This window comes from Chelonia mydas, chromosome 23 (genome assembly GCF_015237465.2).
Source record: "Chelonia mydas isolate rCheMyd1 chromosome 23, rCheMyd1.pri.v2, whole genome shotgun sequence".
NCBI lineage: Eukaryota > Metazoa > Chordata > Testudines > Cheloniidae > Chelonia > Chelonia mydas.
In genome coordinates this window covers 2591985-2611644 of record NC_051263.2, presented here as the reverse complement: position 1 = coordinate 2611644, position 19660 = coordinate 2591985, and the positions used below count along the sequence as shown (strand labels likewise).

The 19660-nt window shown below is 53.8% G+C and overlaps 2 protein-coding genes across 16 annotated transcripts in view; one reads left to right on the top strand and one right to left on the bottom strand.

The window, feature by feature from the left end:
- Positions 1-8336: 8336 nt before the first annotated feature.
- Positions 8337-16992, bottom strand: PSMD8 (proteasome 26S subunit, non-ATPase 8). Its single transcript, XM_037884607.2, has 7 exons — positions 16694-16992; positions 13983-14055; positions 13454-13556; positions 12015-12180; positions 11278-11378; positions 9739-9850; positions 8337-9015 (listed from the first exon to the last, which is right to left on the bottom strand). Exons 1-7 carry the CDS (start codon positions 16847-16849, stop codon positions 8878-8880), a joined length of 849 nt encoding a protein of 282 aa, XP_037740535.1. The 5' UTR covers positions 16850-16992; the 3' UTR covers positions 8337-8877.
- Positions 16993-17028: 36 nt separating this feature from the next.
- The window catches only part of CATSPERG (cation channel sperm associated auxiliary subunit gamma), a 43797-nt gene continuing 41165 nt past the window's right edge, over positions 17029-19660 (top strand). For 11 of the 15 annotated variants that reach the window (XR_006287188.1, XR_005223155.2, XR_006287190.1 and 8 more), the window contains exon 1: positions 18188-19193. Coding sequence is in view for 7 of the 15 variants with exons in the window: in XM_043534520.1 (XP_043390455.1) it covers positions 18900-19193 (294 nt within the window). In the remaining 8 variants the exon portion in view is untranslated. Of the gene's footprint in view, positions 17090-18186; positions 19194-19660 lie in introns of those variants that run through there. The other 4 variants (XM_043534521.1, XM_043534524.1, XM_043534522.1 and 1 more) reach the window with 4 other exon arrangements.

Here is a 19660-nt window from a genome sequence, read left to right as displayed (position 1 = left end):
TAATCACCAAACTTCTCCAGTTTCTTTTTGTAAACAAGTAACCCTTCTCTCCCCACTGGCAATGCAGCTCAGCTGTCCCCCCGTGGGAGACCCCGAGACAAAAGGTCTCTACCAAGCAAAGAGAAATGCAAACAACAGACAAACCACCACCTCCTCCCCAGGTTAAAAAAAAAAGATGGCCTGAAGAAATGTGAGGATTGGGGATGGGGGAAGAAATTAGATTTTTAATTTGTAACAATCTAGGGTGTTAATCGCCCATAACAATCCCTAGCTCGTATCATCGGGAGAGCTCAAATTGCTGTACCAAAGCACTCTCACTATCCCTAAAACGCTCATTATCCGTATATACAGCTAGGGAAACTGTGGCACAAGAGAGGGAAAGTAACTTGCCCCAGGGCACCTGGCAAGCCAGAGCTGGGAATAAAACCCAGGTGGCCTGACTCCCAGGGCAGGGTTCTATCCACTAGGCAACACTACCTCCCTATCTTTCAGCTCCTGTGATGATTACATATGGGGCTTGATGATCATTTCCCTTATGCTGGGTTTACACCAGGGGAGTGGAGTGGCTGCAGTGGAGTCACTCCTGATCTACACCAGTGTAATTTAGGGTAGAATCGAATGATCTTTTTAACCCAACATTGACCCTAAAAAGTTTCTCTTTGTAAAATATTGTTTGCACCCCAAACCAGGGGTGGAACCCCATTTGTAAATTCTTTGGGGGGCAGGGACCATCTTTTAGTTGTGTATTTGTACATCCCCTAGCAGAATGGGGTTCCGGTACATGCCTGGGGCGCCTTGGTGCTACCATAATACACCTAATAGCCATACAAATGTACAGCATCTAGCACGATGGGTCCTGGTCAATACCTGGTGCTCCCAGGAGCTACCATAATATACCTAATAGGAATAACAGGAGTCCCCTTTGCTAGAGGAAGTAAAAATCTGCCTTTGAAATCAAGGCAAAATGAGCAACCCTGGGGGTGGTGACTCTGCCTAGGCCTCATCCAGTGGCCATGGAGGTCAATGGAAAGCTTCCCCCGGATTTGAATAGGCTTCAGATCCTGCCCCACGTCTGTATCTAACCTTCCTACCTTCTCATGGTACCTGAGTGACAGTTTTACTGTCTTCCTTTGAGCAAGTTAGTTCACCCCATTTTCCCCCTCTGTAAATTGGGGGTGGCTGTTGTGACCCGGGTGGCGTAATTCATCACTGTTTATAGCTTCTAAGGCCAGAAGGGGCCTAGTCGGACCTCCTGCATAGCCCAGGGCATAGGCCTGCCCTGGATTAATTCCTCTTTGAACTAGAGCCGATCCTTTAGAAAAAAACAGCCAGTCTTGATTTCAAAATGGCCAGGGATGGAGAATCCGCCTTGACCCTTGGTAAGTTGTTCCACTGGCTAATTGCCTTTCCTGTTAAAAATGTGCCCCATTGTTCTGTCTGAGGTGCTCAGATGGAACGGTTGTCTACTAGCATTGTAATTCTTGTGTATATTCCAGAAGGGCGTATCTGCTCCGTTGCCCAAGTGTTAGGGCAAGAGCCTGGGCCATATCCTCAAAGGAATTTAGGAGCCTTAACTCCTACTGAACTGAAATCCCTGTGAGGATCTGGGTCTTAGCCATGGCGTGCCTCAGTTTCCCCATCTGTACAATGGGGTGTTGTGAGGATAAATCCATTAAAGATGTCAAGGAGCTCAGGCACAGTGGGACAGGGCTCATATAAGTACCTTCGGTAGACAGATAAATAACCAGCCCTCCAGGCCCAATTGTGCTAGGAAGAGATAGTCTCCGCCCACAAGATTCACAGAGCTTATGGCCAGAAGGGACCCATTAGATCAAGAGTTAATAATCTAACTAGACAAGGGCAGGGAGGGGAATCAGAAGCCTGGAGAGGGGAAGCTACTTAAGCAAGGTCACCTGACAGGCGAGCGGCAGAGGTGAGTCTAGACCGCACAACTCCCGAGTCTTCATCCACTGGGCTGCGCTGTCATTCTCTTTTCTCCCGCTCACAGGATGAACGTTGAAAATGGGCAACGTGCAGTCGGAAGCATCCCAAGATGTAGACCCCGTGCAGGGAAAAGACAAGGAAGGCAAGCCAAGAGCGGACGACGGGTGCTTGGCCGGCACGCCCAGCGGGGCTGGGAGTGAATCGGGAGCCCTCCCGCCTCATCCCGAAACCTTTGCAGTGAAAGAACCTTCCCAGCCACTCAACAGAGAGCCGGGGAGAAGAGGAAAGCAGGCGGCTTCGTCAGAGACGGGCAAGAGTTGCTCGAAGAAATCCAAGCTCAAGCTGTCTTCCATGTGGGTTCAGAATTCCAGCAGCCTCAGCAGAGATCCAGGCCTTGGAGACAATAACTCCGCTCAGGAATTGGGGCAAGGGAAGGCAGGGGAAGCTGGATTGACCTGCCTAAGTGGCGATGCCAGCTTGGGCACGGAGCCAAGCCCAGCACTGGATATCCCAGGCACCCACCAAGGGGAACCCAAGGGCCAGAAGGTGACATCTGGGTCTCAAAAGCTGCCCCCCGAACAAGACTTGCTGAGGTCCAAAAAGGCAGCGCCCAAGGGGAAGAGCAAAGGGGAGACCGTTTCCATCATGAAGCAAGGAGGCCAGGGCGACCTTCCAGGCAAGAGTGCCGCTGTCCCAGCGCGGCTGGAGCGGGCACAGGGGATCAGCGCACCCAAGGGCACGTCGGAGCCAGAGGGCTGCAGCCAACCGGCCCTGACCAAGACACGGACGCCGAGTTCAGTCCTGGACAACCCCGCCCGTGCAGACACTCCAAACCCCAATGACCAGGGGGGGCCTAACGATGCAGCAGAAAGGAACCCAACCAGCACAGCTCCCCCAAGGCCCCCGGCTGCGTCAGGAGGGAAGAAACAGCCCCCGCCTCATGAGGAAGGCTCACCCGGCAGCCACGGTGACTCAAAGGCACCCGCCAGTCCACGCCAATCGCCCACCGGCCAGGCCAAGACCCGGGGCAGCAGAGCAAAGGAGCCCCAAGGGAGTGAGGAGGATGGGGTGAACACAGAGGGGGTGCAAGCCCTGCTGGACCATGGACTGAGCTTCCTGTACAAGGTCACCATCCAGCCTGGGCAGCGGCCGCCCAGCGTCAAGGCAATAAAGCACCGGGCCAGCCTGATCTCCTCCGATATCTCCTCTGCCGACGCCCTGAAGCAGTGTCCCCAAGAGAAGGCCCCGCCCAGCATCTCTGGGTCGCCCAAGGCAGCTGAGAAGCTGCCGCCGCTCAAGGAACTGGAAAGGAGAGATCAGGAGGGTCTCAGCTCCTTGAGCCAGGCTTTTTTGGAGCAGTTCCAGAAAATGGGCACTAAGGAGCAGGCCTCACCCTCCACCCAGCCCCGGAGCCAGGCCAAGCAGCAGCTGCATCTGGTCAAGATCCTGGACGACCTCACCTCCTTCAACTTCAGGAGCCTGGAGGGTCAGAAGCCCAGAGCGCCCACCCCTTACCCGCAGCGGCGCAAAGGCCAGGGCAGAAATAGCCCCAGGTTCGGCTCAGATGTGTCTCGGCTCATGTCCTTCTTGGGCAATGGCCCCAAGCTTGACGGGCTGAGGCAGGACGCGGGCCACCCACAGCCCGTCAGGGCCTGGCTGGCTGACGACACGAGGAAGAACCTGGGTCCCAACGGAGAACCCGATGGAGAACCCCCTCAACTTAGCCCTGCCTTCGTGGCAGAGCCAGAGCAGCTAACACAAGCTGGAGACACCCAGCAGCGGAAGCCAGAGACACCGTCCCCAGAGGCAAATCCACCAGCGAGGGCTCCTGGTCTACCCACGCCAGGCACGCCCGCCTTGCCTTCGGGAGAGGCTGCAGCTGCCAGCACAGTCCAGCCTCGCAAAGGGGAGGACCAAGCCATGGCCCTGCCTGGGCAGGAGGCTATTCCTCCCACTCCAGCCCCTCCAGTGCCAACGTGCCCGGTGGCTCCCCGCCCCTCCTGCCCCATGGCAGCTCAGCGCCAGGCAGCGTTGGAGCAGAGCAGCGCCTCCAAGGGGGTGCCAGGCCATGTCAGGCCAAAAGCGAGGAAACAGGCCATGACTAAGCTGCAGCCCCGGTCCACGTGGCAGCCCAAGGTGGCAGCTAGCCCCACCCAGAAGCCGCAGGAGAAGCTTAAGGCCCATGGGCAGCCGAAGGCCAAAACGCAGAAGATCAAGTCGCAGAGGCAGGGGCGGGAAGCCCTGGAGCCACAGGTTGCCCCAGCCGAGCCCAGCCAGGACGCATCCTCAGAGCAGGGTCCGGATGGCTCGCACGACAAGCCCCAGGCTTCCGCTCGCCACTGGCCGCCATTCCAGATCATGGATTCGTGCCCCAGGAAGTGCTACTGCAAGCACCAGGATCAGAGGAAGCTGCCCAGGAACATCTCCGCGTGGTGAGTGGGCGTGGGATCTGGATCCCGGACACCCCCGGCGCTCAGAGCCCGCTGCTCCCAGCCCTGCCTCTGTAAGGAGGCGAGTCAGTGACCCAGGCCCACATCCTCAAAGCCAATGGGAGATAGGCACCTAAATACCTGAGGATCTGGGCCTTGGAGACTGGGGAACCCATAACCTCTAGGTCGCCAGTTCAGATCCAGCCCAAGGGGGTTGTGGTTGAAAATCCCAGGTAAATAATTTCACACACTGAAATAGCTCTAGTTTTCAGTCACCATGGAACTGGGCTGGACTTGAACAGGAGGATGGGTCCATCAGTGGTCTATTAGCCAAGATGGTCAGGGAGCCGGTCCCTTGAAGTTCTGGCCCTAACCACTATCAGAGACAGGATGCTCGGCTAGACGGACTATTGGTCTGCCCCAGTATGGCTAGCCCGTTAGCAATCCCATCAAGCCACGCGCGCGCAGAGAAGCAGCCTGGACTGCTGTACAATGGCCTAGCCAGCCAAGCAGCCCCCTGATAGCTGGAGAGCAGAAATCTTGTCTTGCCTGTCTCCAGCGCTCTGATCCTGACCATACCACCCCAGCTTGATGGGGAGCGGGACCAGGCCTGCGCCAGGAAAGCTTTGCCGATAGCACTCGACCGGCAAACCCTCCTGCTGGAGTGGCAGCTCCCACTGGCAAAAATGTGTGTTTGCCGATGTCGCTTGTGCCAGTTCCCCAAATGGAAAAAGCTGCCAGAGGTGGTGGAAGTGGCAGGGTGGGTGCCTGGGGGCAGATCAGCGATGACTGAGTGCCTGCCCTATCCAAACCACTGCCCCTGCCTGTCCTCTCGTTTCACCCTTCAATGCAGGCTGACTCCCTCCGCCAACCACCTGGCTGAGCCGCCCTGGGTCTCCACTGCCATCCTGGCTGGATCGCTGGTCGCCGGCACCAGGTTCTTCCTGGATTCATATGAGCAGCAGGCAGGAGACGACGACTGAGAATCCCCCAGTTTTCCTGTCAATAAACCGCGTTGGGCCAGCTCTGTGGATTGGCTTCATTCACGCGCCGGTCCACAGGGGAGCAGCAGCAGCAGGCTGGACAGATCTTGGGTGAATTCCCCCGCGCGTGACTTTCCCACCCCAGAGACAGCTGGCCTGATTCTCAGCTACAGTGGCCCCCCTGAGCTGCCCCTGGCCACATAAAGGGGCCTTAAAGTGGGTAGAAACAGGCCCCTGGCAATCTTCACCCCTTATAATGCCATTTTGGGGGGGGACGACACAACCCCTAGTGAGGGGTGAATGAGGTACCCTGGCCTGGGGAAGGGCTGCACACAAAAGCCCTGTGGGGAGAATGGAAATCGGGGCGGGGGGGGGGGGGAAGAGGAGAAAGAACATGGGGGACAGCCTGTGCCATGGGAAGATGGGGACACACAGCCCCTGGGGACATGGGGTAGTGCAGGGAGTCCCTGAAATAGAGGGAGTGGAGGGTGGTACCCAGGGGGTTTGTGAAGATCCCTAGGTGCACGCAACGTGCTCGGCAGACAGACACCACAAAGCGTGGACCCTCCAGGGGGAGGTGCCAGAACGTGAACTGAAGGTACATTGAGAGAGCCGACGAGGCAGGAACAGCATAACAGGGACGTTTTGGGGCCCAGGACTGGCGTAGCAGGGGCTGCGGGTTGGGAGCGAGGAGCACTTGCAGAACCAGCCAGCGGAAGCTTGCCCAGCTGCGCCCAGCTCTAGGCAAGGGCAATCTCCAATCTCGCTGCCCCACGCCTGCTAAAACCACCGCTCAGCCTCGCACCAGTTCCTGGATGGCCTATGCAGGAGGCCCAGCTGCTCTCCATGCAGGAAGCAGCAACACAGAGCTGCAGCACGCCCCAGCGGCAGAGAGAGAGAACGCAAGGGCCCAGGGCAAGCCTCCATGGTAAACATTCAGGCCTCATGGTGCATTTTGGGTTAAGGTCTTGAAAAGGGCCTGGATTTTCAGAGCACTTGTCCACATGGGGAGATTTCCCAGCCCAAATATAGAAAAACAGTTCTTCTGTTATTGCTATTCCCTCATCACTCTCCAGCGCGGGCACGGCTCCAGAATAAAAGCCCAGCAGTTATTCCAGGGTACGTGACTTTCGTCCGGAATAACGGCCCAGCGGCCAGGGCCACTGCGCCCCGCCCCCTACGAGAGTTATATGGGGAGATTTCTCCCCTGGCATTGAAAGACTGTAAAGTACTTTGAGAGCCACTGCTGAGATAAGAGCTACGCATTATTATTGGGGCTGCTCAGTCCCACAGCCAGCTAGCTCCGTCCGCTAGGACCCAGCCGTGCTAGTACAAACACACAACAAGGAGAAACACCCTATCAATGAACTTACCTTCTTAGTTTAAATGTCACCGAAAAATGTGGGGGGGGAGGGGGGAGGGGAAGGAAATTTGAATTTTTTTCTTTGCAGCATTGTGCAGCAGCTTCAGGGGAGCGGGAAAGCAGTTCTCCAGCGCAGTCACTGACACCCCTGCAAAAAAGTGTGACTTCTGACCACGTAGCATTTCACACCCGCTTTGCTGGGTTCATGCTGTGAAAATCCTGCTAACCTCTGGGCCTTGCTACTGTCATGCAGTGGTGAGTTCCAAAGTTTAGTTAAACAAACACTTGCATTGCTCCGGTCAGTGAAGTTTCTGCCTCGGCAGGACGTGTAACTTTTAACTGCTGCAATTTGTGTTTGCTCCATCGCAACCAGACAGCAGGACCTGAGTGACAGCGGCACCAGTGTACAGGTGCTTTGGAGAGACGGGGAGCTAGTAAATTAAAGGTCCTTCGAACCTGCCCTCACAGGGAAGCAGGATGGCTGGTTTGTTCCCCTTCTGTTAATAATGGCACAGTCCACAATCATCTTCAGACTCAAGGTGAAATTCAGTCATGGAGTAACCACCTTTTGCCTGGGGTCAGCACCTGTGGTGTCTGGCCTTCACAGCATTACACCCTTCACCTCAGTGGATGCAGCGGTGTACAGCCTCCCCCTGGGAGCTCTGCAGGATGATAGGACACAGCAGCCCTTACCCGAACAAAGGCTGTAATCTGATGCATGCAGCTTTCCTCTTCAGAACAATTAAGACAGCTACCCCTTGCGTTTGTGTTCGATACTGAATTCCAAGGGAAGACAGAGGCCTGGTAACAAACCCACTCCCTTCTGTCTAGTCATGTGAAAAACAGAGCAGCACCAGCTCTCTGAAACTGACCCAGCAGAGGTTCACCAGCTGAAACTCGTGTGTTTTAACTAGGAGGGGGCAAGGTAAGGTCTGGTATTCCTGAGGGGAATGTTTGGGGCAGAGCCAGGCTGCCAAACCATTAAGGAAGCCAGCCAGGACTGCTGGGGGTTTAGGTTTTAACTCTAGAAGATTTTACAGACACAAATATTTCTAATATTTATTTTATTTTTAAGTCCCACAAAAAAAAAAAACTCCTCCAGTCTGTCTATAAACATGCCTCTGTGCTAGCTGTAGCCAAATCTTGCAGCCTTGGAGAACCCAGAGAAAGGGCCTAGCTGTCTAAGTTACTTACATGGTCCCTGTCACCGTAGTACCAGAGCCCCGCACCACCCCTGTGAGGCAGGACAGCGCTGTGATCTCCACTTTACAGGGCGGATTGAGTCCTAGCACCTCCAAAGGTGTATTTAGGTGACATGGCCAAGGTCACAGAGGTATTCTGTGGCACAGCAGGGAATGAACCTGGGTCTTCCAAGTCCTAGCCAAGCACCTTAACCCCCAGACCATCCTTCCTCTACAGTCTCAGTTCATTGCCCAGAGAAACAAGATCAAACAGGGAGGAGCAGAGATTTGCAGGCTGACCTTTCACAGCCACCTAAAGCATTAGATATCTGCTTCCCAGTCACGTTAACTGGGTGCCCGACTCTCTTCAACCTTAACATTATGCAGTGTTAAGTTCAGGGGGTTCCTTACTACCACAGCTGAGGAAATGCATTTGTACAAGAAACGATAGTTTTATTTAAACTGACACAGTCCCTTTAAATGACTCAACAAATGGAGCAGGGAACACAAAGCAAAACACTACTGACAGCTCTTGGGGGCTGCTTAACCATTTGTTGACTAGAATCGGACATGCTCCCTCTATCCTGCTCGACAAAGGCAGGTAGAATAGAGGCCATCACCCGTAACACAGCCTCCAGAACACGGGTGCTAAGGGCTATGGGCTGGAAAGTGGATCCTCCACATGGAGAAGAGTTTGGGTTTGGAAGGGTTTTAAAAAGGGTCTTGCCCTCCACCCATGCTGCTGAACGAGAGAAGCCCAGAGCAGTGTAGCCCTTAAGGACCCTCCCTGCCTACAGGACATGACTGCATAAAGGAACGAGGCAGCCTGGCCGCTCATGCTTTGTAACTGTGCTGTCCCAGAGAAACCTTTTAAATAGTTTTAAAAAGGGACAGGCTGATGGGAACAGGAGTAAGATACTAAAATAACAAGGGGACCAGGGCCAGAGGGGCAGAGAAAGAGTTCAGCTGGAGCTCTGCTAGACTATCATTTCTAGCTGCCGGGCGTATTCAATGACTTGTTTAGCTAACTCTGTCGACGGGATGGTGGTGTCTTCGGGTTTCTGCTGCTGGCTGCTGAAGCTGTAGTAGTTGTGTGGACTCAGAACCCAACCGCGCTAAAATAAAGGGGAAAAGAACATTCGATTAAAAAAAAAAGTTTCAAGCCCTCTCCCGATTTATGGGTTTCAAGGCTTTCCCTGTTGTGCATTATTTCCTCCTTACAGGGTGGCTTGAAACCCTTCCACCTCCCTGGAAGCGCAGGCCAGAATCCCAGCCATTTCAACCCTTTCAGGTAGGTTACGCCATGGGGATTTCAGGTATCTTAAGAACCACCGTCCTAGCTTCTGTGTCCGCATTAGGGGGACTGCTTATGGCTCAGCAGCCTGGCTGGACTACATCTCCCATGATGCACCACAGGCAGGGACTCCCACAATGCACCACTCCTCACCAAGAGGGGAAAGCTGGTGCATCATGGGAGATGTAGTCCAGTCAGAAAGCCTGGCCCACGGAGGAGACGGGGAGCAAAAGACAGCCGAACTAAAACTCCCACAAGGTACTGCGGCACCAGTTTTGAATAGAGGGTTTTAGCCGAAGTGTTTTGTGGGGAAAAACAAATAGCCCTGTATTCCCACCAGCTTTACTGGCTAACAATCCTGCCGATGTACAAGCCAGGCTTGAATCTGGCTCAGCCTGCCAGAGCTGTGGCGGCTTTGGAGGACTAGTGGGAATAAAGAGTAGCAGAAATGGACTTGACGAAGCTAGCAGGTCGGACTCTGCTGCCCACAGGGCCGCAGGTCAGCTGACAGTGGGGTTCTCTTCAGTGACAGCAGATCACACACCTTCTTGGCGTATTCCGTCATTTTCTTGGGGGTGTTGAAGAACAGAACCCTGGTGGCTTCGTTGAAGAGGATTTTCTCATAAGCCTTCTCGATGCAGCCGGCGATTTCATCCCTGGCACCAGAGGGAAACAAAGTGGTCAGACCTCTGCCTTCGAAAACAGCACGAGACATATAGCAACAACAGAACTCAGCAAGCTGGAAGATGGGACTTCTACAGGGGGGAGGAAGGCAGCTGGGCCAAGAGGCTCACACACACGTGGCGATTTGGAAAGCCCAACTTGAGACAAGGAAGAATGGCCCAGCGGTTAGGGGATTAGCCTGGGACTCAGGAAGCTGGCGTTCAATTCCTTTAAGTCAGAGTCATAGGGTTTAAGGCCAGAAGGGACCACTAGATCAGCTGGTCTGACCTGTCTGGCACAGGCCATCAGCCCCACCCAGCCAAAATGAGACCACAGAATCACAGCCCATAGAAGGCTAGACTATTGTGTGCCATAGGAGGGGCACCAGTGCCCAAGGCCCCTACAATGGCAGCGAAGTGACTGAGATAGACCCAGATAAACCTGGCCAGTAACCCACACCCCACACCACAGAGGGGGGGAAAAAAAAAATCCCTTCCTGACCCAGTGTCTGGCTGAAACGCAAGCCACAGACTTGCTGTGTGAATTTACTTGATCACTCAGTGCCTCAGTTTCCCTGTTTGTAACAGTGGGATAACAGCCCTGCCAAAAGGGGGAGGGGAGGGGAAGGAGAGGAGAGATGTGAGGATTAATCCATTACAGCCTGTGAGGTGCTCAGACACTATGGTAAAAGGGGCCAGAAAAACACCACAAATATAAACAGGTACTTTAAAAGGCACTTTGAAAAGGGGGCTCAGGTGGGTTACCCAGAATCAGTGGGCACTTAGGAGAATCTTTGCCATACTGCTGTGGCAGGACGCAGTTACGGAGAAGTACTTTCCAGTCGCACGTATCTCCGTCCACCCTTGCCTTCCAGCCGCTCCTAACTTTCTCAGATCCTAAATTGTTCCATGCTTAGGCTCTCTGAGTGTAGCCCTTTCTGAGCTGTGGGCATATGTACTGGCCGAGAGGGGATGGGTGATTTGGGAAGTGCTAGGAGGTTACAGGAAGTCTGTGTTACATGCTATTTCCTATAAGAGCTCGTTTCACAGCAGCTAGTTTGTATGCTTTTTAGGGCCAGGGGTTTTGCTCTGTGTTTGTACAGCTCCTAGCACAGTGATCCATGACTCGGGCTCCTCAGTGCTACCATAATACACCCAATGGAAGAGAAGCCCCCTTCTATAGCTGCGTGCACCTTGCAGCCACACTGGAAAAAACTCCAATTTCCCCAACATGTTCCAATGGGAAAATAAATTCCTCTGGACCGGTTCATGACAGCAAGACGCCGACGCCCTAGCTCGTTAGTTGCTCTTCATCCTATCAGGTGATTTCCTGCATGCTCTGGGTTCCCTTTTACGGGTTCCCTTTAACAGCCCACACAGAGGGCAGATCGAAGCAGCCAATAGGAAAAAAAAAGACTCACCGAATGGTGTCCAATAAGATGTCGATGAAGAAAGTGTAACTCTCAGCAGGGATGTTGCCTTTGGCCAGGAACACTTTGTTGTAGCTGCCTTCCATCAAGTACTAGCCAGGGAGAGAAGCAGAGATTCGAGGCGTTTGTCTTGGGAGTTGGATTAGTTGCTCCTGGAGCCAGGCCCCCTTTAATCTTAACTCTGCAGTGGAGTTACGCCATCCAAGCACGTGCCTCCACCCACTGCTAAGATGCGACCACTTCCAGGCTGCAGCGTGGCTGCTGTTTAACAGAGCACAGCAACACTGGCTCAGAAGCTAGGACTCAGTGAAGCAGCGAGGGAAGCAGGAGGACATTATATTTTTCGAGGGGTAACACTCCAGTTTTACCCAAGAGCATGCTGGGAATCTTTCATAAGTGGTCAGGGCCTGTTTTACAGCTCATCCAAAAAGCTGGCAGCTGTACCATGCCACCGTGCACCAGGCTGGGGTGTTGGCTCACTGCTGCCAGGCAGATGCTACTTGTGTTAGTACCCTCAGGCTTTCGCGGGACGGCTCCCATCCATGCAGTGACACAGCCACGCCCTGATCCCACCCCACAGTAGGCTGGAAAGGTCAACGATGCACAGAAAAGGCACAGACAACTGTAACTCAAAACCCTGGGCAGAAAGGGGTTAGGCCACCAACGCTGCCGTGGCAGGGCCAGCAGCAGGCTGCGCAGGCCGCGGTGGGAGCAGCAGGGGGAGCTACCTGCTCTAGCGAGACGGGGTGCTTGATGTACACGTTGGTCTGGATGTCCTTCGCTGGCAGTCTCTCTAGCTCGGTGTGGAACTCAGCCACGCGGTTCTGGGACAGCAGGAAGAGCAGGTTCAGCCCTAGCAGCTGGTGCTTGTAGGCGGAGTCCGGCAACTCATCCCTACAAGGAACGGTGGTGTATTCATTTCAATAGGGGCCCAAAGATGTTAACAGAACCCAGTCACGATCTAACATTAAACAAGGATCAGGCTTAGGTACCCCAAGAGCTCAGCCTGCTTAGTACCCTGGCGCACACACCATTAAGCAGCCTGTGAACCTTTTGGTACAGATAAAAGAAGGAAAAACAGTGACAGCATTGGAAATGCAAAGCATTAAATAAGGCTTCCATTTTAGCAGCATCCCTTGGTCCCTTTCCCTCTAGCCAGAGGGTTTTTAGAAGGAAAGAACCCGGCTGACAGTCTCAAACACTATCAAAGGTGGTGGGTGATAACTGCTCTTTCCGGAAAAAACAAAGATGTTCGCGGAGATGTGCTGGAGCTGCCGTTAAAGTCTGATCCTGTTTTATCCCCGGCAGTGGCTAGGCTTCAGTGGGAGCCGGTAGAGGTGGTGATATTATCTGGCCCCTCTCTCTGGCCTGGCCATCTCTCAGGAGTAGGATGAAGGAATCCAGGGGTACCAGCTATGATGAAGCTCGCTCCAGTAGCCTCTATCTGTTTTTGCTTATTTCCCCCTTTCTCTCACCCACCCAGTCTCTTTCTTTAAGGACCCCAAAAGAGAATGACGGATGGAATAGCCCATCCCCTCATTAATTTGGCCACCAATTAGGACTAGTTTCCAACACACCAATTTTGGTTTATTAATTCCAGGCCCACATTTTCTCGCTCACCCGACATGCTTTCCACATAGTCCTTGAGCGATCGCAGGAAGCCTTTTGGTTCGGTCCAATTCAGTTTTTCTGTTTGGCTTTTTTGCACCCGTTTAGAACATTCTTTATTAAAAGAGAACTAGGATCTCAGGGAGACTCACCGGGGCCGGATTACCTCGGGGACTGGGGACGAGTCGCTCCCAAGGAACACCATGTTGCTGCTACTTATGTTGTGCCTGTGGGATGGTTTTGTTTGGGGCACCCCTGCTGGGCTGCTGTCAGAGAAAGGACACCTGACTAGAGGGCCCACTGATCTGAGCCATTCACTGCAGCAGGAGATTGGACCAGAGCAGCCAGGATCCAATTCAGGGTGGCAGAAGACAGGATTTTGGACCAAAGGGACCACTGGCATCCAATATACCAGACTAGCTGAACCAAACCATGTGTATTCACACTACCAGCAAGGAAAGTCTGAGGTCAATACAACCGGGTACCGCATAATGGGAACGCTTCCCATCCCACAGGGGTCAGTGGTTACACTACGAAATGCTGGGGGTCCGACACTCACTTGTAGTCAAAGTAGTAGCATTTCAGCTGAGCCATGTATCTCTCAAACGATGGGATGTCTTTCTTCAGGATGCTCCACTGGGCTCCGATTTCGAGAATATCCCCTGGGACAGAGAGAGATGGAAAGGCAGACTAAGAGAGCTTGACTGGCGGAGAACAAAGGGGGGCTTCTCGCCTGACCGAGATCTCAAAAGGCTCCCTTTTCTATTCACAGCACTGCAGCGACGCCAGGGCTGAACAAATCTCATTCGCTGGGGCCCGTGGCCAGGAAGGAAACCTCCTTTCCCCACATATAGCACTGCAGTCAGCCCCCTTCATCAGGGGAGTCTGCCCTTCACTAAAAGTATCAGTCAGGAGGCAGCATATTAGACCCCGTGCATTTTGGCCATTTGCCATGCAACACAGAGACAAACTGCAGCTAAGTACGCACAGCCTGCTACTCTGAGTGACGGAAGGGTGGGCGGGGGGGGGGGGGGGGGGGGGGGGAAACAGGACAAGCTCCTCCTAGGGAATGCAGAGATGATACTCACTGGCTAATATAAGCTGCTGCTTCGTCAGTTTCGTGCCTGTAGTAGGCAGGAAGTTGAGCTCCAGCAGGGCTAGCTGGAACAGAAGAGCAGAGACGCGTTACACGGGACCGGACGCTAGGACAACCAAGGCTTAGCATCCCACCAAGGGCTGTGGGGGCCTGCACACGTTCTCCTGCAACGGGGCTCAGTCCACTTCCTTGCAGCACAGGTGGCCACAACGCGAGACTCCCTCAGCACAACTGGGCGGCAGGCTAAGGCCGAGTACACCAAAGGCTTCGGCAACCGAGCTGCCAGGCTGGGCCCCTCCGGAGTGGTTACAGCACACTGGCGGAGGGGACGGATGGCAGGCATGCTTACGCTGGCTGTACCTGTCCTGGGGGCAAAGAAGCCTTTGGTATCACTCAGCTAGCCCCTTTCAGCAGTGCTACGTTCAACTGAAGCGTTAACACACACACGCAGTGGAGCACCAGCCCCGCTATAGCCGGGGTGCAGAACAGCTTAAAGCTGGGCTCTCCAAGGCGTTCAGTTCTGCTGATCGCTCCTAAACCTCAAACGCTTACAGCAACACCAGGGGTTCCTTTACATCAGCCACTTCTGGGGTGGAACGCGACAGTCACTTACCAGCTCCACAATTTTGGGCAGGAAGTGAAGAACCACCCTACATTTAACCAAGATGGCAGCGGTGAGGAATTTAAAAGAGGCAGGATGTAATTAAACAGTAATCCTGGCTGAATTCAACTTGGGTAACACCCCAATTCTTGACAGGTTTCAGAGTAACAGCCGTGTTAGTCTGTATTCGCAAAAAGAAAAGGAGGACTTGTGGCACCTTAGAGACTAACCAATTTATTTGAGCATGAGCTTTCGTGAGCTACAGCTCACTTCATCGGATGCATACTGTGGAAATTGCAGAAGACATTATATACACAGACACCATGAAACAATACCTCCTCCCACCCCACTCTCCTGCTGGTAATAGCTTATCTAAAGTGATCATCAAGTTGGGCCATTTCCAGCACAAATCCAGGTTCAAACAGTCCCTTGGGATGTTTAACAAGTGGCCCCAACCTTGGGTTCGCCTCAATCCTACCTTAGCATGATGCTGGCGCACTGGGCTCACTAGTGATTCAGCGGGCACGCCAGCAGCACTTGTGCAGAGGTGTGTAAATATTAAGGCACAAATGGCCTGTGGGAAGCAGACAACTCCTTCTGACTCATCGACCCCACCTCCTGCGGGATCCCACGATTCTCTCCCCCACCCCATTTCTGACACAGGGCTACAGCTCTAGGTTCCTGCCTGCTCAAGTGGAGACAAAGGTGCCAAGTCTCCTTGGAAAAAAGGCACTTTGAGGATCATTCACCAAATATCTCAGACATATTTTAAGAAGGAATCAACTGGACCAAATTCCAGCTCAGATTCCAAGTTCCATTTCGGACTCCCTAAATTCTGCTTGCCTTCAGTCCACTACAGGATTCTTCTTCGCCTCCCATATCTTAAGCTGCCATGCAGCACTGCCATAGGGTCGTTCAACAGCTATCACCCCAAAAGTGGCTGCATTTCAATGGACTTTGCACACAGTGTTCTGGGATTGTTCGGTCCAAGGGACTCTACAGAAAAGCAGGATATACAGTGTCTTCTGTTGGGACCCAGACTGTATTCAGGAAGCAGCAGCCACACCAGGGCCAGAGGATTTTACAACACACTGGATGCACACATTATTATTCTTACCTGGACTCCATGTGTACAAGACATGCTGCCCCCCAAATAGGACTTCTTACCTATCACCACCCCGATGACATTTCCCTCTCCCCAACTAACCTACAGTCCCAATTCTCCCTGGCCTGCCTGCCATCCAGCCTCACTACTCCGGAGGGGTAAAGACGGACCAGGATCCCCACCAGCCTCCTACCCTGCCCTCCACCGAGGCAGTGGCAAAATCACAAGGGTGAAGCCAAAGATGGTACAGAGGAGCAGAGATAAACTCAGGGGATGGAGAGATGCCAGCCCCTAGAGCATGACAACAGGGCCCCCATTGGGGAAAAGTGTGGTGGGGGTTCCCCGTTCAGGCATCCCAATCGCTCCGGCTTAAAGGCTTCCAGGGTCCCCGTTGTGCCCCACTAGGAGATTCCAGAATTTCTCTCCCCTGCCCCCACTGCTGGGCTCACCAGATCCCCCCGCAAGGAATCAGAGGAGCAGCCCCTCCCCCTGCACCACTGCCAGCTTCCTCCCGGGGGGGTGAGGGGGGATGCTTCCAGATCCACCTCTGCGTCCCCCCATTCAGGGGATTCCAGCCCCCTCCCCATCTGCAAAACCCCTCGCCCAGTCAGGCTCCCCATCTCTGTGCCCCCAGCACCACCCCCATGCTCCCTCCCTCTGCCCCCCAGTTCCCTCCCTCCCCCCGCCCCCTCTGCCCCCCAGTTCCCTCCCTCCCCCCGCCCCCCTCCCTCTGCCCCCCAGTTCCCTCCCTCCCCCCGCCCCCCATTCTCCCCCACCCAGCCCCCCCGATCCTCCCCCCCAGTTCCCTCCTTCCCTCCCCTGGCCCCCCGCCCCCCAGCCCCCCCGATCCTCCCCCCCAGTTCCCTCCTTCCCTCCCCTGGCCCCCCGCCCCCCAGCCCCCCCGATCCTCGCCCCCAGTTCCCTCCTTCCCTCCCCTGGCCCCCCGCCCCCCCGATCGACCTCCCCCCTCCTCCGGCCCCCGCTCCGGCCCCCGCACCTTGAGGCGGCCCAGCGCCTCGCCGCACTTGCTGAGGTTGGGGCTCTTGCGGTTCCACTCGCCCTTGAGCTGCTCGTACATCCCGGCCGCCGCCTTCAGCCCCGCGGCCGCATCCGCCCCGTTCACCACCAGCCCGGCCGCCGCCATCGCTGCCATGAATCGGCAGCCGCGCCGCGGCGCCGCCCGCTTTACGGCCGCCGGCACCGCCCCCTTTACGGCCGCCGGCGCCGCGCTGCTTTACGGCCTCCCCTGGCAACCGCGGCCAGCCGCCTCGGCCACGCCCAGCGAAGGGGCCTGACCGAACACGGGAGGGCGCGCGCACGACGTCTGACGTCATCCGGGGGGGGTCGGGCGGCGCGCGCGCAGAGTGAAAGCGGGAAGCCGTTGGCCGTTGGGGTGCGTGACATCGTTGGGCTGTGTGTGACGTCAGGAAAGCGAGATGCGCGACGTCATATGGCTGGATGATGTGCCACCGTGAGGGGCCATCACTGGGCGGGAAAGGGGGGGGGGAATGACACCCGGGGGGGACCACGAAATCCTACGGGGAGCGGATGTGAGGTCATGAGGGGGGGTGATGTCAGGAGGAGATGCGCCAGCAGGGAACAGGATGTGATGTCATGCGGGAAGGTGACCTGGAAAGGAGGGCGGATGTGATGTCGTGAGGGGGGAGGGGAAGTGACGTCATAGGGAGGCTCGGGGCATAAGCAGGTTGGGTGGTTCCAGTCGTCCAAAAACCATGACTCCAGCTTCCCAGCCTCGTGAGACGCGGCTTTCTGAGCCCTAGCGGGTGCGCTGGTCACGCCCTCCAGCTGTTCGCCACAAGCGAAGGCTGAACCTGGGGTTTTTGAAAATGAAAGTGGAGATTCTCCCATAAGTTCATGCTTCAGGACCAGGGGCTGTAGTAAGTTATCATGAGACTCATGATGAAATCGTGAGAATTAGCAACAGGGGAAACTGAGGCACGGGGGGGGTGGAACAGGACTTGCCATCTCTGAGTCCATGGCCCAACCAGGACGAAAACCTTGGAGTCCCAGTTCCAACCACTGGCTCGAACCTGTACAACACATGCCGTCTTAATCCTGTGCTATGCCAAATTATTTTGTGAGGCTACATTCCTTAAATGTTTACGAGGTGTATTGGGTCCCTTGGGTGGGAGATGCCAAAACTATCATTGTAACACATTACAGTACACATTACGGAATCTCCTTTAGGTCTTGCCACTATGGTTTTCCACCAGGTGGCGTCCCATACCTGCCATAACATCAGTCACCCCTAATTCTAGCTGCTCTCTGCACACCCTCCTAGGAAAAATTTCATATAAAACTTCTTATCTTCCAAAACCTAGTGGATTTCACACACTTGTGCTGCTTAGTTATCTCCTGTATTCACACCCTCCAATACCACAGCATGAGGTTTGTTTCTGATCCCTAGAAAGGAGCCACAAGATTTACACAGAACTCCAGTTTAGAGCTGTGCAGCAGCCCTTGCTGATTTAGGGTCACATGGGCTTTTGGTGAATTTGGGTTCACAGCCCCTGAGACTCACAGGGGAGTTTAAGTTCAAATGATTTCAAGACAAAACCTAGCTAGAACTGGCTGTTCTTCATGGTTTTAACACAAATCCCAGTTTGTGTAAATTGACATAGATCCATTGCTGTCAACAGATCCGTGCCGATTTAAACCAGTTGAGCATCTGGCCCCAAAACTGAAATCCCTGTGGGGATCCTAGGGAGTGGGAGGTAGTTAATTCTGAATTCAGGCCCAGATGCTCAAAAGTATTTAGGTTAAGTGCCTAAAGACTTCTCCAAGCTATGACCTCCAGTTCACTCTGAAACTCTTTCCTGACTGCATTCCAATTCAGTATTTAAACACTGTCTCCCAAAAATCCTCATGTAGTTTCAGCTGGCTAGGATGGTTTTCTTCTTCACTTTTCCTCCCAAACTGCTGTATATTATTGCTGTGTGCTCGTAAAAACAGCTGCTATGCTCCATCCCAGAGCTGGCTACGTTTCATTGCTGGGAGAGCAACCATGTAAACAGCTACGGCATTTCATGCCTTTTACTAGTAGATAAAGTGCTCCCTTCTAGAACAGCTGCCATGTCCCACTCCAGAGGTGGCTGCATTTCGGTGCTGTGTGAAGTAGTCCCTGTATTTATATCAGTTTCTTAGGCAGATTGATCAACTGTTTTACTATATCAGGGTTAGATATGATTATTCGTAATGAAGTGGCTAGAAAGCTTCAATGTTTCATTTATTCTTCAGGGTCCCTGTGTAGAAACCAAGAGACGCAGAATATGCAGCATCGTTTTGCCCTGCTGGTGCTGCTGCAAATGCAGGTTTGCCTGCTGTTGGAGGACTGCGAGTGGAAAGTTGTGCTCAATGATTTTGATAATCTAGGTGGGGACCAAGCTGTGTTTTTTAGGCAGCACCCAGTCACTAGCGTAGCATCTGTGTTCCAGAATCTGACAGACTCAGCCATAGACCTGAATGATAAAAATTCGGTGAGTGTGACTTTTTCAGAAGGCTTGGCAGGAGGATGAGGGATATAGAAAAGGGCTTGATTCTGCTCTCACATCAGCTCTGACCCCATTGGGGTCAATACTCCATTTTTGTACAGGCAAATTTGCCTGTGTAAGGTTGAGATGGTTTAAACCTTCCCACTAGTAAATTTTACCTACTTAACTCTTGAACAAAGCTGGAGCCTGATTCTTTTCACGCTTACCTTGGTGTAAATCAGGAGAAACTCCACTGAAGTCAATGGAGTTACACTGGTGTAAAACTGTGACAGCCCCCGGAAAGTCATTGATTTTGAAAGTTTATTTTTTCTGTGGCAGCATGAAGAAGCTTCCCCAAGAGTCTTCATGCTTAACAATAGCTGGAGGATCAGTGTGGTCTGTGTAGTTTTTAGATAGGCTTGGAAGGATTAGATTTAAACATCCAGTTCATCATACACACATAAACTGACAAA

Bases quoted from the DNA above. Each gene is read 5' to 3' on its own strand.
- PSMD8 (XM_037884607.2), bottom strand. From the start codon at position 16,849: ATGGCAGCGATGGCGGCGGCCGGGCTGGTGGTGAACGGGGCGGATGCG. The intron at 14,056-16,693 runs GTGCGGGGGCCG...CTTCTGTTCCAG, and splicing joins AGGCGCTGGGCCGCCTCAAG to CTAGCCCTGCTGGAGCTCAA. The intron at 11,379-12,014 runs GTAGCTCCCCCT...CTCCCTGGCTAG, and splicing joins ACCCCGTCTCGCTAGAGCAG to TACTTGATGGAAGGCAGCTA.